Source organism: Papilio machaon, chromosome 4 (genome assembly GCF_912999745.1).
Source record: "Papilio machaon chromosome 4, ilPapMach1.1, whole genome shotgun sequence".
Lineage (NCBI taxonomy): Eukaryota > Metazoa > Arthropoda > Insecta > Lepidoptera > Papilionidae > Papilio > Papilio machaon.
In genome coordinates, this window is record NC_059989.1 from 5,834,539 (window position 1) to 5,850,230 (window position 15,692).

At 38.4% G+C, this 15,692-nt stretch overlaps 1 protein-coding gene across 4 annotated transcripts in view; it reads left to right on the top strand.

Moving 5' to 3' along the window:
* LOC106720319 (ecdysone-inducible protein E75) overlaps positions 1-15,692 on the top strand; it is a 100,942-nt gene that overhangs the window by 74,510 nt on the left and 10,740 nt on the right. For 3 of the 4 annotated variants that reach the window (XM_014514942.2, XM_014514943.2, XM_045686888.1), the window contains exon 2: positions 13,741-13,829. In XM_014514942.2, the coding sequence (XP_014370428.1) occupies positions 13,741-13,829 (89 nt within the window). Of the gene's footprint in view, positions 1-10,033; positions 10,383-13,740; positions 13,830-15,692 lie in introns of those variants that run through there. The other variant, XM_014514944.2, reaches the window with a different exon arrangement.

Below are 15,692 nucleotides of genomic sequence, written 5' to 3' on the forward strand. Positions count from 1 at the left end.
AGTTATGAAGAATAGTATTAAAGACGATGGCATATTTATCAAAGTAATTGCAAAGTGGTTCAAGAGTAGGCACCGTTACGAGTGGTCGCGAGTTGAGTGCACGAGCAGTGCGGTCGCCGACACCGCCGACACCGCGCCGGCTCATTCTATCCAATCCCCTCGACAAATATCGATGTTACTAATCAGCTAATCAGTCATCGAAATGTCTTTTGTAACGCTTTCAAAAATAGTAGCATGTCTTCTTAATTTGAAAAACATTTACAAATAAGAACAACAAAGCTGCCTTTATTTTTATATCGAGGAAATTGGTTCCGTATGTAGTAGAGAAAGTTAAAGTACATTATAGTTGACGTGAATGAAAGTAAACAGAAGGTTGCGCTATAGGATTACGGAGATCGGATATATAATTAAAGGTCTGATGCAACCACGAGGAGCACGCGTCGCTGCGTGAAGCGGGTACGCGTGCGCCCTCTTCCTCCTTAAAAAATACACCACAAAAGAACCGAAAAAACTAAATGACGTCTGCCTATGCACATTTAATACGAGATGCCGTCTGTCGCGTTTCACCGCCAGCTGTGGCAGCAGCATAAGGAAGTGCACACTCCGCCAACCGACACCTATAATTATCGATTGCCAAAAAATCCAAACCGCCTCGATAACACTCATCGTTATATTATATTCGTTTAATCTGAAGTTGAACGACTGCTTTATTGTTAATACTTTTTCGTCGTTTTCATTTATATTTTTGACTATAATAGGTCTTAACTGGTGCAATTAAAGTCTTATTTTGTATGCATCTACTTTTACATCTGATTATTACGGCCTTATTATACTTTAATACCAAAAATGGTAACCAAGTCTGATATAACGTTAAAAGTGATATTATCAGTTATAAATTTCATATTGACTAAAATTTGCATCACAATTTTTTTTAGGAATTCAGTTAATCAATCATCAATATACATGATAAGAGATTTTTCATGTTTTACAACAAACATAGCGCTGTATTTAATACTAACTGTCGTACGCGACTCCGTCCGCGCGGGGTAAAAAAACCTAATAAGCAGCCTATGTGATCTTCCGGACTATGTTCTACATCTGTGCCAAATTTCATCCAGATCCGTTAAGTCGTTCCGGAGATACCTTCTAATAAACATCCACCTGTCCATTCGTTTAAACTTTCGCATTTACAATATTAGTAAGATTATTGAAGTATGTAATCTTCAACTTTAAATTGAAACTTTCTCTTTAACTAAACAAATCTGTTAGTATTTTATAAGATTATTGAGAGTTATCCTCTACATTAGTTGGGTATGTCTTTTATTTTAAATTGATTAAATAATCTGTTATTTTTAATGACATATTACATGATCGCTTATAACTATGCAATGGAAATATATGATCAGAACCTGTTTGTGATGAAATGAAAGTTGGCTATGGTTAATAAATTACTTTCTCCGTCTGCAAATGGCGGCCGAACCTTGGTCTAATATATATTTCAATGCATTCTCTCACTTCGATAAAAAGTAAAGAAGAACGTTGTGACAATTTTTGGACAATGTTAGGGGGAGGTGATCATTATCTGTTATAATTTAGTGTCATGTATGTCCACCGGATCAAATAAGTTTGTCGGGCACATTGTCAAAAAAATTCAGACAAATTCAGTTAATAATCACTCTATCAAATCACAAAACTTTAAACTCAACATAAGTATTGAAATAAGTACTTTGATCAGATGTTTTTATTAGCCTGTGTTGTTTACGATGTTCTCCCAAAATTACGATACATTTGAAACACAAAGAGCTCATAGACTTTCAACACATAGAAATATGTTTATTTAAATGGTAAGCCAAAGAAGATGATTTAAATAAAGTCAAGGATCATTTGCGTCGCAAACAACGACCACGGGGTCAGTAGACTCGCAACCGCCGAAATTATCGGCGCGGCGTACACGCGCCGCGCGGTTAACGCACCCGCCAAGGCCATGCGTGCCCCCCTAGCCCCCTGGCCGCCCAGCCGCCTAGCCGCCTAGCCGCCTAGCCTACCCACCTAACCACATAGCTCAACTGACAAACAGCATTGTGTATTTACTTTTTAACAAAACCTTTCAAACCTTATAGAAGTCAATTAACAGAAACAAAATCTTTAGAAAACAATAGAAAAAAGATTTGAATACCTATCTATTAAAATTTTTTGTCAGAGGTTATTTAACACAAATAACATTTATTTTGGTTATAACAGGATTTCAAGATTTTGATTTACTTTCCGAGATCTTCACCGTTTCTTTCGTTTGTTATGATTTCATCTATTCAAGTCAATTAGTTTGAACTACAACAGATATGTAGTTAAATTACAACAGCGTTAACCGTTTTTACCCTGTAAAATAGGGTAGATAAAATGTCAAAGTTGGACACATTACAACGTACTTAAAACTAGCTGGACCCGTGATGGAGGTTATACAGAGTTGGCAATAAATGTCGGATGGGGCTTATCAGTGTGGGCGCGAGAGCGCGGCTGGCGGGGCAGGGGGCTGCGCGGGCTCCGGGGCGGCAGGTGGTGGCGTCAATGTGCGGCCGTGAACTTTCTTCCGACACGTTTTCAGGAGCGAATGCTGCGCAATATTCCGCCGAAGCCCCGCCGCCCGCGGCCTGTACAGTCCCCTCTCCCGCGATCGCAATCGCTACATTACCACAATTATGACCAGTGATCTCACACCTGTAATATCAAGACCGCCCGAACGACACCAATATAATTACCTATTTTTTTTGTTTATACGGAAACTTCTCCTTGTCACTTGTCGATGCGCTAATCAAAATGTATTCAGTTCGAGTTCAAGTCGATCTGTGATTTTCGCGCGAACGGGCTTCGACGGGTGTCGCATGAAATGGGGGCGCATCTGTATAATGTGACGTTAGCTAGAAATTCGACATATTGGGGACATGATTCGGGAAACACTGTATTGTCGTCAATACTTAATATTCAATTAGGTTAATGAAATTGATAAGAAATTATGGAAAAAGTGATCACACCTCGTTATCGGTGGTTAATGAGGCCGAGTAAATGTAACACTAGGAAATCAATACGGAGTTCTTTCTTGTATCGACGTGCGAGTGCGACGTGTGTGTGCGGCGTGCGTCAACGTGCAGGGTGTTTGTTTGCTTGGCGGGTGTCGACACGTAACGTAGGCACGCACACACGGCCGCGCAACAGATTATACAACGAGGTGCATCATCAGCGGGGATTCGTTCGCGCCGCTCTGATTAGCGCACGCCGTACTCCTCGCCTGCTGCCTCACTACAACACGCTTATATTCACACCTCTGGATCTTTGCGCCAATACCGGATTTCAATGCTCCAGTTGGCTTGTTCGCGTTCAATTTTGTTTCGGTTCGTAGATAGTAGACTGTAATCCGTTTATACTCTTACTAATCTAAATCGTATTTTTCACGACTCCGCGTGTCTTCGTAAATGGTGAGCTGTCTAGAGCGTCGACGTCGGTGTAGATAGTTCGCGGTCGTCCTTTGTCGGGAGCAGGAAGTCTCCTTATAGTATAAATATCAAGGCGAGTTGGAGTGCTAACCGATTGGCACTTCGATTGTGAAAGACATTTGTAACGGATATATATTCGCCATTGCACGATATCGCATTTGATTATTATGATAGAGGTGATGATTTGTCGATATTCTTAAATAACGAGTTGCAAAATTAATGTTATTCTGATTGTGTTCAAATTAGATTTAATGTTTAGAATAAATCTAATATTTTAATAAATAAAGACTTAGGTTTCCCCGCGTCGTAGTTAGTTGCCTTGACGGCTGTGACATTGCGGTTAATTCGGTACCATTTGGCATTGACACGTACCGACACAAACGAGGAAATGCTCCTACACTGGCTGCTGATGGGGCCGCTCGTTCGTCAGCTCAACGTTTATTCAAATTCGTGATATATATAGCTTCATTTAGAATTCACTTCCGGGCAGACGTTAACTTGTTCTTGTAAATTGTACATCGTAGGTCGTGTACTAATTAATAAATTATATATTTCTGCTTTAACAGGAAACAGTGCCATAAATTTTGGGTCAACAAAAAATAGAATATTTTGAATTGTTGTCAACTTGTTCTGCAAATAAATTCATTGGTATCTTTAAAGTATTGTCTTATTCTAACCTAGTGGGAATAGAAGAGAATATTTTTCTCTTTTAATAAATATTATTGTGCGCAATCTTTTACCGATTTTATGAATCAATCCTTTGTCACTTATACAAAGCATCTTCTTATATTCTCTTGAATTTCGCACTTCAATAGAAAAATACGGAAATGGTATATCGATCGAGGAGTAATATCTGTTTGTGGCAACCCTAGCCGTGGAGCTATTAATTGAGCGCACCCGTCCAATTGGCCTTGGCCTTGGCACGGGTTGCCGAATCAGACGAGGTCGGGGCGATTCAGCGCGTCCGGATCACACGGCCCCAGTGACTCGGTCGCTTATTCACTAATAGACCATAGGCACAAGCTGACACACGGCCTAGGCACAAATACATACATTACTATAGGCACCAACAAGCAACAACCGGCTAAGTGTCCTAATTCTGTGTCGTATTACGTAATTAATTAAACCGTGGCTGAGAGAAGAAGTCCTGAAAGACTGGTTTGCTAGAGCAACGTTGTAGGTACCTATTTCGTATAAATTTTTCGGCAGTCACCATTATATTTTAGAAACATAACAACAACAGATTAAACGTTAATTGATCCAATTAAACGTCTTAAATTAAATATGTAAATATTTTATAATCTGGAAAACCTTCATTGACGTAATGATTACACGTCTTTGTTATTATGTATAGTGCGCAATAACATGAAACCTAAGCACAATGATGTCATCACGGTGAGGTTTTCGTACAGAGTACAAAAAGTTTATTGATTATTTTATAATATTTGTCATTGTGTTTTTATATATTTGCCTCACAAGTAAAGTCATAAGATAGCATAAACAATTTCTATATTTTAGTGTTCCTTATTCAAATTTCGGTCAGGTAAGATGGATTTTTGTAAGTGACCAGTATGTGTTCACTGAATTATAGTTTTAAAAAAAAACAAAGCCAAATTTTGTTGTTCGTGGCATGTGTTCGAGCAACGTGCTTGTCGGAGGCGAGGCGGTGTCGCAGCCCGCGGGGTAATTGACTCGAGCTGACCTCACTCCGATGCGAATCTTGCCGCTCTTCGCTCCCCTGTCATCGGATTTAGTTGAAAAACCGCCTGAAATATCATCAACAATTTGTTATTTGTCAAGCCATTCGGTACACATTTCGTATTCTTTTCAATGCTTCGTACTTTACAATATTTAAATTTTTTATCTTGCAATCATCAAATTCGTCTTCACCAATCGTCGTCGTATTAAAGATAGATTGTTGACAGCATTTCCTACGGAACCAGAGATATCTATATATATAAAAGAAAGTCGTGTTAGTTACACTATTTATAACTCAAGAACGGCTGAATCGATTTGACTGAAAATTGGTGGGCAGGTAGCTTAGAACCAGGAAACGGACATAGAATAATTTTTACCCCGTTTACTATTTTTTATTCCGCGCGGACGGAGTCGCGGGTAAAAGCTAGTCGACAATATTGTTGTTACCTTCATTCTATTATTTAAATATACGTACCCTAACCATGGTGTTTAATGTTTATTCAATATCTTAAAACATTTTCGTATTTAACACATTTGTATAGAAAATAAATACAAAATAAAAAGATTTTTATGTAGAGTATTAGCCACCTTTTAGCCAATATAACATATTAGGTAAATATCACATATATAAGGTAAATAGGCGCCTAATACCTAATAGTAAATACTCCTACCATGCTTCGGTATCAAAGTAAAATAATTTATATAAGATAAACTTGGTTTTAATAAAGCGTCATAAAATCACATGTAGTAATTGTATGTAAGTAACTACACACAATTACAACAGTGTATTGTAAGGCTCGGGTATTATGTTTTGCGCATCACAACCGGCTCCGAGCGGGACCTTGACCGCGCCGCGAACATTCGGCGTCCGACTGAATTGCCCGCTGCCCACTGCCCACGGCGACGCGAGCCACTTCTGCGAAATTGCCAACTCTGTTATTGCGGATTTTTTTGTTCCAACTTTGATAATCATCGCTAACCGTGTACTCGCACTGTCTTAAATAATAATATTATGTATCTCGCTTTTTCGGTTTTGTAAATGTTTCGGCGATGCGAATAATTTAAATGGAAATCAACGGTTATTCACGTTTTTGCGGTGCCTCAAACGCAATATAGGTATTACTATTTTCACATATCTTGGCAGCTCTTAATTTCGCGTAGAACACAATTTTAGGTGTGGCCAATAGCCTTAGGCCGCCAAGATATTTGAAAAGAGTTATACACTTAATTTAACGTAACTACATAATGGTTATCAATTTATGTTATATGTTAATGTAATATTTATATACAACAATTATAAGTATCACAATCACAAATGTAGGTGTAAATTTAATTTTGCAAGTTTGTTGTAAAATTCTTTTAGGTTAGAATTACTTGGACAGGTAATTTACAAACGTAACAATATCCAGTTTCGTCAACAACCTCGACCTACATTCCAGGTTTTTACCTACAAACGTTGGACGTACAAAGTGTGACCTAATTCCTTTTTTTTTTCAATGTGTTAACTTCCTTGCGGTTGGCAGTCGTAAAAACGTGCCTTGACCACATTCTGTGAATGGTGGTGTTGTAAAATTAATTTATGGTATGGATAATGGATAGTTCGAAGTACAGTGTTACATCGCTTGTAGAATTGGGTACGGGTACACTCGCCCCCATTGTCCTTCGATTGGGAAGGACGTCGGGCCCCTTCATTATTTTTGTTATATTGTTACAAAAGTCGTTTTGAGCGGTTGTTAACGACTATACAATATTTTAGAGGTCATAATCGTAGTTATTCATATAAACGTTTGTATTAAGTTATTTCAATGTAATACGATCTGTCATGAAGTAAACGGTCAGTTAGTGGTTATTGTTGGATAGAAAAAAAAGAAAAAAAAATGATTTAGAATACTGTGGTATGGTTTAGATACTTATAAATTAAGAAGTATATCAACTAATCACTCGCTTGGAAAGAATTTTTGACAGAAAAGTATAGGGTTTATAAAGCGGAAAGGAAAAAAATAAAAGTCTGACGCAATTTGGCATAACATAAAAGCGATAGTTTAATCCGGACGTGGAAAAAACGAAGCCTCCTAAATTGCAAACAGTATGGCCTTAAGTGTACACTTTTTGATACGGACAAAAAAACTAGGTGCTATCGATCGAGATCATCAACAGTGAGGCGATCCCTTTAGTTGTGGTCACAGGGAACAATACGAAAATACATGTGGCCACCGGCTGACGACTTTCGCTACGTTTCGAAATATACGCAAGCAAATATCAACCTTATACCGATAGCTTAGATTCGTTTATCGCATGACATTTGAAACAAACAACCGTGTAATTTGATATTCGCACAGTTTAAAAAAGATAGAGCAGCGGAAGGAAGTAAAAAAAAATTGAGTTCATACTTTTACCTAACATTCAGTTAAAACATATGCCAACGTAATTTATTATTGTTCAATTTTTGCGAAATTAATACGTGAACATAATGATTCATGAATCATTTTGAACAAAATTTTATAAATTCTCCAATTTTGTGTAAAGATAATAATTTTTTTAAGTCTTCTTACAAAAGTGTAAAAAAGTAATTTACGACATTTTTAAACACATACTATTTTTGTTATGCTCTTATAAAATAATATTTAGAAGTATTCAATTAAAATACTAGTGATATAGATTAATAACATATATCTAATACGGAGTACAAGTAAGACAATAAAACTTTTATTTTATAAATAGGTTTTATATTTACCTACCATTCCTACCATAGGTTTCATATCTATGGCTAGGAATGTGTCTTATCCACACATAACAGCTCTTGTAGCTTATTTTATAATAATAATAAAAAAACAGTTATATAAATAAATCTACGTATTAACAACATGGTTGTCTAGATAATCAATCAAATAAATCAAAAACATCATTTATTACTATTATAAGGAAATAATAGAAAAAAGTGACAATAACGTAATGGTTTCGGATACGAAAGGTCGAAGTTCAATATACCATTATGCCGCTGTGAATTACTCTTTTACGATAAAAGATTTATAATCAGTAGCTTTTTAAGTTTGGTTTTTTTTCTCGAACGTAAATGTTTTTAATAAGACTGAATGCAAAAGTTTACTCATTCTTGTAAAAACAAGCATAAGAAGTAGGAAGGACTTTGACTTTTTTCTTAATTTTGCTGACACTTGGAGGATATTTGCGAAGCCCTTTTAAAAACTTCCTTTAACAATAAAAAGGGAAAGCGTTGGAATTTAAGCAAAAAAAGAAGGAAACTAAAAACCAATGAACACCTTTCAACTGTCAACAAATGTCGAAGCCTTCTGGATGTTTTTTAAACATCAGTAAAAGGGTTACAGGCAATTAAATATTATTATCCGTGTAAAAAATTGGTAAGTGTACAAAACATATGTAGGTTTCTTTTTAAAAATCCTTCTTACTCTTTGTACATACATACTTACATACCTACTTTATTTACAAATGTAGGGTTTTTATTAATTATTAATCATGTATTCAAAATATAATTTTAAATTAACTGATGAAAATACATTCCAACTATCTCGAAGTTGTACTTATTGATAATATTTTTAACACTTTACTCAATTTCATGCATACCTAATACTGTGCTAATAAAAGGCATTCTTTGACACAACTTTTGATATTATGTAAAATAATAAATCAAAATTAGTGGAATATATTAAGAGTAGAGTGGAGTGGAGTGGCGCAGAACGGCCGGTGGCCTTGACCGTCCTGCGCCAAAATTTCCAGGTCATTCACCCGCTTCGACGCCCACCGCCCGCCCGGCTTTATCTCGTATAAATAACTCTCGCTGCAAACGAACTTCGACTCTACTGTATAAAGTTTTAGATAAAAATTTCAATGATATATTAAGCTGGGATGTTATATAAAATTAAATCATTTGTGTTTATAGCTATCCACCTATAAGTATAAAGACCTTGTTTATCAATAAGTCTATACACGTAGAGAGAGGATGTGGGGTGCTATTATTGCATCATCATAAGTATAGTAATTGGGTCGCCTGAATTTTTATTAGGTAATGGTATATAGCTCTAAACGTAATTAAATATACATGATATAAGAGCTATAGGTGTAAATAAGTACTATAAAATAAATTGCTATTAATAGGACTGATTTATTTATTGGCTTCTACCAAATTAACAGTTACATGCCATTGTAATGAAGCAATAATGTTGCAACTGTTTTAGAAGTTTAGAGGAAATTGTGTGTAAACATTTTGTGTGTGATATCCCGGAAGTGTACGGCAGCGGCGACGGCAGGAGGGAATCGGGCAAGCGGGCAAGCGGGCTGCGGGTCACTCCGTAACGCAGCGACGACCTACACAGCGCTCGCCATCCATTAGCTCAATTTCGTGTTCAAGTTCACTCGCGTTCCATCACCAAAAATATTTTGGTGGTGTGACGCAACGCGCGCACGGCTGCGTCCTGCTCGGGCGCGCGGCGGGCTCTCGCTCGGCGCCGCTCTCTCACGACCTTGGCCGCGAGCGCTCGCAAGGTTCGGGTCTTCGAACTCGAGCGAGCGGTGTGGAGCGGGCGCGGGACGCGGGTCGCCGATTCTCCAATGGCTCGCCGCGCTCGTCCGCGCGCCTCTCTCATTGGTCCCTCGCGGGCGCGGCAATGACCTCGGGGACCGGAGTTCGAAGCGCGCCGAGGCTCGCGCTCAAGCTCAGACCGTCGGGCTTCGCGAGCGCATAAAGGCGATATTCGCTCGAAGTCTGCCGCGTCGTTGCCGAAGCGATCGTATCGCGCGGAGCTGTGATCTTTTTGCAGACTTTCACTCTTAAGGGGAGGCTCGCGTTGCCGCGATCGCGAGTGCGCGCGGCAAGAGCTCAGTTCGTCGATCGAGCTCGAACGAAGTGCACGCGGCGCGTGCGGCGATAAACGCTACACGAGCGACCTTCATCCTCGGCGAGTTGCGGGCGCGCGCCTCCTCAGCCCATGCACTCCTGTCCTATATTCGGTAGAAGATCGCGCAGGACGCCCGTGTCTCCGAGCCCACCGGCTCGAATGTGGCTTACGTGTTGTGAAGTGGATAAGAGGATTGTTTAGTTTTAGATTATTTTGACTCAAGTGATGTCTCCGGACAGCAATTACGGGCGTTACGAAACGCCAACACCTACGGACAATATGATGGGTCCGGTACACACCGAGAGGGAACCAGAACTTCATATAGGTATGCTCCTTTTCCCTCCCTCGCTCTAGCCCACCAGTGCAACAAGCCAATGTAAACAAACAGTTTTATAGATATGAATTTTTAAAGTATACTACGCTACGACTCGCGACACACATTTGGTTAGGAAAGATAAACAATAAACAATATTTTGTTTACAATTTTTAGTTATCATATCTATGGTGAATTGATTGCGCTTAAATTAGACTTTCATTTGAAACTATGTAACTTTTAGCTTTTACTGTCGGTATTGTTATATGTATGGTTTTTAACTTATTTTCATAAAGAATTTATATTTTTTTTTCATTTTTTTTTGATCAACCGTCGATGTTTTTGAAATATTTTCAAGAATTTTATATCATGTTTGTTAAATAACGGTAGTTTTTGTGCAATGTTAAAATAGACTAAGTAAATTATATAATTTTTTATTACTTTTATTTGAGATTTCTTATCGTTGATTACGTAGGTTAAAATAACCTACGTTATAAAAGTGATAAGAATTAATTAAATATCCAGTAATTTTTCTAAGATTTATAATTAATAATTTAAAATTAAATACACAATTAAAAATCGTAACTTCGTGATTGATTATTTTGAAACTTTGTGTTGAATTTAACTATCAATATTACTAAAAAAGAGCAAAGAAAGTTTTCATTTATTGTTCAAGCTTGTATGGTGTTCAACAATCATTAATATTGTACGACAAATGATTCTGTTAAGCGATACCATTGAAGGGTTTAGTTAATTGTTACAGTCGAATTGAATTCGTCTGCAGAACAAATCGGTGATGTATGTGTGGAAGGGTTTGGCGGAAAACAATTAAAAACGCTTTGTACGAAATTCGTTGTACAATTAATGATGTAAGTAACGTACGGTGAGAATGGGGTGACTTCTGTCCATGGGGAACTTATTGATTTCACTAATGATCTTATCGTATTATTGATTATTTTCACTCGGAATTCTTACCTTTTTTTATTGATAACAACAAAAGAGTTGACGGTTATGCTTTACGTATTTGTTTGAGCGTGTTATTGTTGATGTTTGTTGGTGTCGTTGGGGCTGGGGGGAGGTGGGGGGGCGTGCGGGGGCTAGTGACGCGTAACCAGCTGTCTCGCCGCAACCACTTTTACTTTTCTCTCGTGGCTCGTTTCACCAGTTCGCTCACGACACTTCGTGTTTAGACAATACTCATTTTCTTTTCTCAATATACACGAACCATTTATAAAGTTATTTACTTTGTAATATGTACTATACTATTTAACTTGATATTCAAATCAGTCTACATACACATCCTCTCGTATTCAAGATTTTATAATGCTAGGCTTCTAAATGAAAGAGATTCAAGGGCAAGAGATCAAGGCGTTTTATGCAGTTCAATAGGACCCATTTATTGACATCATTTTTGCAAATTTTCCAAATGTTGTGATATTCTGTTTGTAAACACCCGTTATTAATTATTTTTTTCGTTTTGTAAATTATAAATAACAATCATGTTTAATGATTTTATATTTATAACAAGGCAGAGTAATTTCTTGACTACTACGTCACAATGTGCAAAAGAAAGGTTGCCAATAACGTAAAACGAGGCTGCGACTTGGCAGAGAAACTTGTTATGTTATTATTATAGAAATAAGCACGAGCGGACGTGCTCGTTGACTAGGAAACAATATTAGAACGTGATTACGTATATTTTAAATATGTGAATAGTAGCTAATAACTTATTATTTACAAACTTGGTTCACCGTGACACAGTTCGGGCGGGCGAAGCGACGTGCCGTGTCGTGTTGTTACGTGGATACTTTCTCGCGCACTTTCCTCGCCTCTTAATTGACGTAACTAACGAGCGGCTCTCGCACGCTTCGATCAGAGAAAAAATAAGTCGTGTTGCATCACACGAGGAGAAATGGCTGCACGCCACCGATTCTTTGCAATTGCACTAGTTACGTCTCGCAACGCTTTCCCTGCTTCATTGTGTGCCCCGCCAACGCCTGCTCGTCCCCCGCCGGCCGTCCTGTGCGCACGCGCAGCGAGCTATCGAGATGAGCCCCCGGCCATATGATGCATCTGAAAAAAGAAAGTAACACCATAGAAAGCGACCGCGGCGGCGAGCGTCGACCCGCCGCCAGTGGTGCGCGCCAGAAATAGAAAGTACTATCCGAAAGGCCGCGCTCGATCCCTTAACAAATAAACAAACGCAAGGGGAAAGTGAGAGCGGCCGGGGAGCGCACGAACCCGTTTCCTGGTCGACTTCTCCTCCCCCGCTCTCACCCGTCCGCGTCCCGCGCGCTCCCAGACCCGGACCATTACATGGCCAGACGTGACACCTGTGGTGACCGAGGCCCTATCTATCACTGACCTACTAACCAAATCGCTTTAACACTTAAATATTCTTTTTTTAAGCTGAAACACTCATTAATGACTCCATTAATGTAGCCGATGCGCTGCGTTAATTTATTATTCTATTATGAATGCGATAGGCAACACATTTATCTCGGTATGCTCGCGTCAACTCTCGTTGCGAACTAGAATTTTCATGACTTATATAATCGTATGTGTAAAAGTTCATCGACATCGTATAAGTGGAATGAAGACGCGCTTTCTAAAATCTCTATCTAGTGTCACTTCAGCAACGAAATGCGATTACGTCACGATCGCGACTCGAGTGCACCCGATGCGTTAGCAATGAACGGGACTCGAGCACTTTGCAGGTTTATAATGTGTTTTATAAACAAACCATAAGTGATTGTGTAACACTTAACTTGACTGTAAACTTGCTGTATCGCGAAAGTGTTAATCAGTTTGAAACTGAGCGATAAATCACGAAACCGAGGAGTCTGCGACGACGGCACGTGCAACTGCAATAAATGCGTGATCGAAGTCGCCTGCCATTTCTTAGGAACGATATAAACTAAGATAATAAATATATATTTCACTTATTAAAATTTTCGCAATAGGAGACTTCAATAACAAACGGTCACTTGGACATTGACGCACAAAAGTTATTAAGGTTTTTAGAGTATATCAGTTGAATGTACGACGGTGACGTAAGGTCAGGGTGTTATCGGCGCGGTCACGTGCACCGCAGCTCGTTTGTTATACATACCTGGCTCCTAACTGAGGATGTTTGGACGCGCCAAGGGCAGCCGCAATGTGTGCAGAATTGTGCAAACATTCGTCACCATCGTACACCTGTAACTAATCTCTTGTTCGATACGCTAACACAGACTATAAAACGTACATACTTTTACTCTAATTACAATAACTTGGTACTGAATTTTTTTCTCTCTAGTTATAGCAAACATTTGACAATTTTTTGGCACAAGTATACATATTAATAAGCCGTTGTTTTGTTTTGTTTCAGAATTTGATGGCACCACAGTGCTGTGCCGCGTGTGTGGTGATAAGGCCAGTGGTTTCCACTACGGAGTCCACTCCTGTGAGGGCTGCAAGGTGAATATACAAACTTATACTAATATTTTATTATTTAATTGTTTCCGTTGCATCCAGCAAGCTCACCAGCACTAGAGGTAGAAAGCCATAAATCGATTCTAAGCGACGAAAAGAGTTACATCTCTTAAGGATTCCTTAAGAGATGTAACTCTTACTATCACATGGGTCGAAATGTTCGCTGCACTAACCGACTGCGTCGTAAAGCATATCATACTTATGACTCAAACCGTTTTGAGATAATTATTTATAGAGCATGAATAGGAATATTATACGTCAAACGTATCGCGATTATTCCATTAGGTATTATAAAGTGGGAAGTTCAGAGTTTTGGTGACCGCTCACCTTTCTCTGTCTCTGTTGCATACTGCCATCAACTCATGCCAATTGGACCCGGTAAACACACCCACATCCTGATTCCAACCTACGCGCGACTCGCATCCCTACAACGTATACAATACAGCACAAAACTGTGTGCACGATTTCGGCGAACATTGTAATTGGAAGTGTTCTGGGTGTCCTAGAGTATCAGCAAGGCCGCGATACACGGAAGACAATCTCTGTAATAACGACCGGCGAACGGGACACTTAAATTTAAAAATAACTATTTACAGACGTTATCACCTTGTATGTTTTACTAGCGACCTACCTCAGTTTCGCAGGTCTTAATTTTGTATTTAATTACTTTTTTTAGTGTAGTAATCTCGTAACAATGTATTACCATTTCTACACCAAACATCGCCATATTTCAGTAAACTATTCTTATATAAAATATGGCAACTAAAAACGACTTAAATCGTTTAAAACTGTAAGCAAATTCATACAGTAATTTGTTTTCAGCGTTCGTTAGTTTACGTCGTTTTATGTATATAATATGTTCGAAGCGGTCGTGTGAACGACTGGGGCCGGTACCTGTCGACCTCGGCCGGTCAGTCCCTTGCCCCGATTTCGATAAACTTATGTTATTTTTTTCGTAGATACCTGTTGAGGAACAATCACACGGGAAACGGTCGCCGATCTCGTTTTATAAAGCATTAAGGAAATATCCATTGTTCATGTGTAGGGTCAGTGTGAATGGTATAAGGTTAAAAGGTATACATTATGAGAAATATTTTGTAAATTAATGGGAATGTAATATGCATGGGAAAATATTTGATTCCATTTAACGTTTTAGCTTGAAATTCATACTTTTTCATACTTACGCAACTCGAATCCGGACGTGCCCATGTCAATGTCAGCACCTAAGTCTTATTAAAATTGTTTCATCATTTTGTTTAATAATCTAATTGGGATGAAATCAAAATTTTATATAGTATACATATATATTGATCAAAACATATTATATTTCGTCTCTCAATAGTCTAGCCAGTGTGACCAAATATGGGGAAAAAGAATACACAAAACTAAAAACAGGTCGGCCATGGTGATCCCAAATAAAAAATAAGGAGCGAAGGTCGTCCACAAGTTGGAGAGCGGGGAGCTACGTCTGGCCGCAGCGTTGCCAACCACATTGTTACAACGTTATTTTTATTGCTATTCGTTGATTTGTATTTTGTATACACAATGTTGCTAACACGACATTTATGTAATCATCGTAACTGAAAGTTGATAACTGCTGTTTACATTATGTACGACTTTAATAGACGAGTCTTTTAATGGCATACTTATCAGAAAACACCATAAGAAGTGATAAAGTAAAACAGTTATAAGAAAGTATATAGACGTCAATTTGTCATTTTAGTATAATAATAATCCGCTACAATATTTCTTGAATGAAGTCTTGTATGTGTTTATTTTCGTATGTTTTTTCTAAATTCGACCCAAAAACTCAGAAATGTAATTAATGTATGCAAATACATATTAACC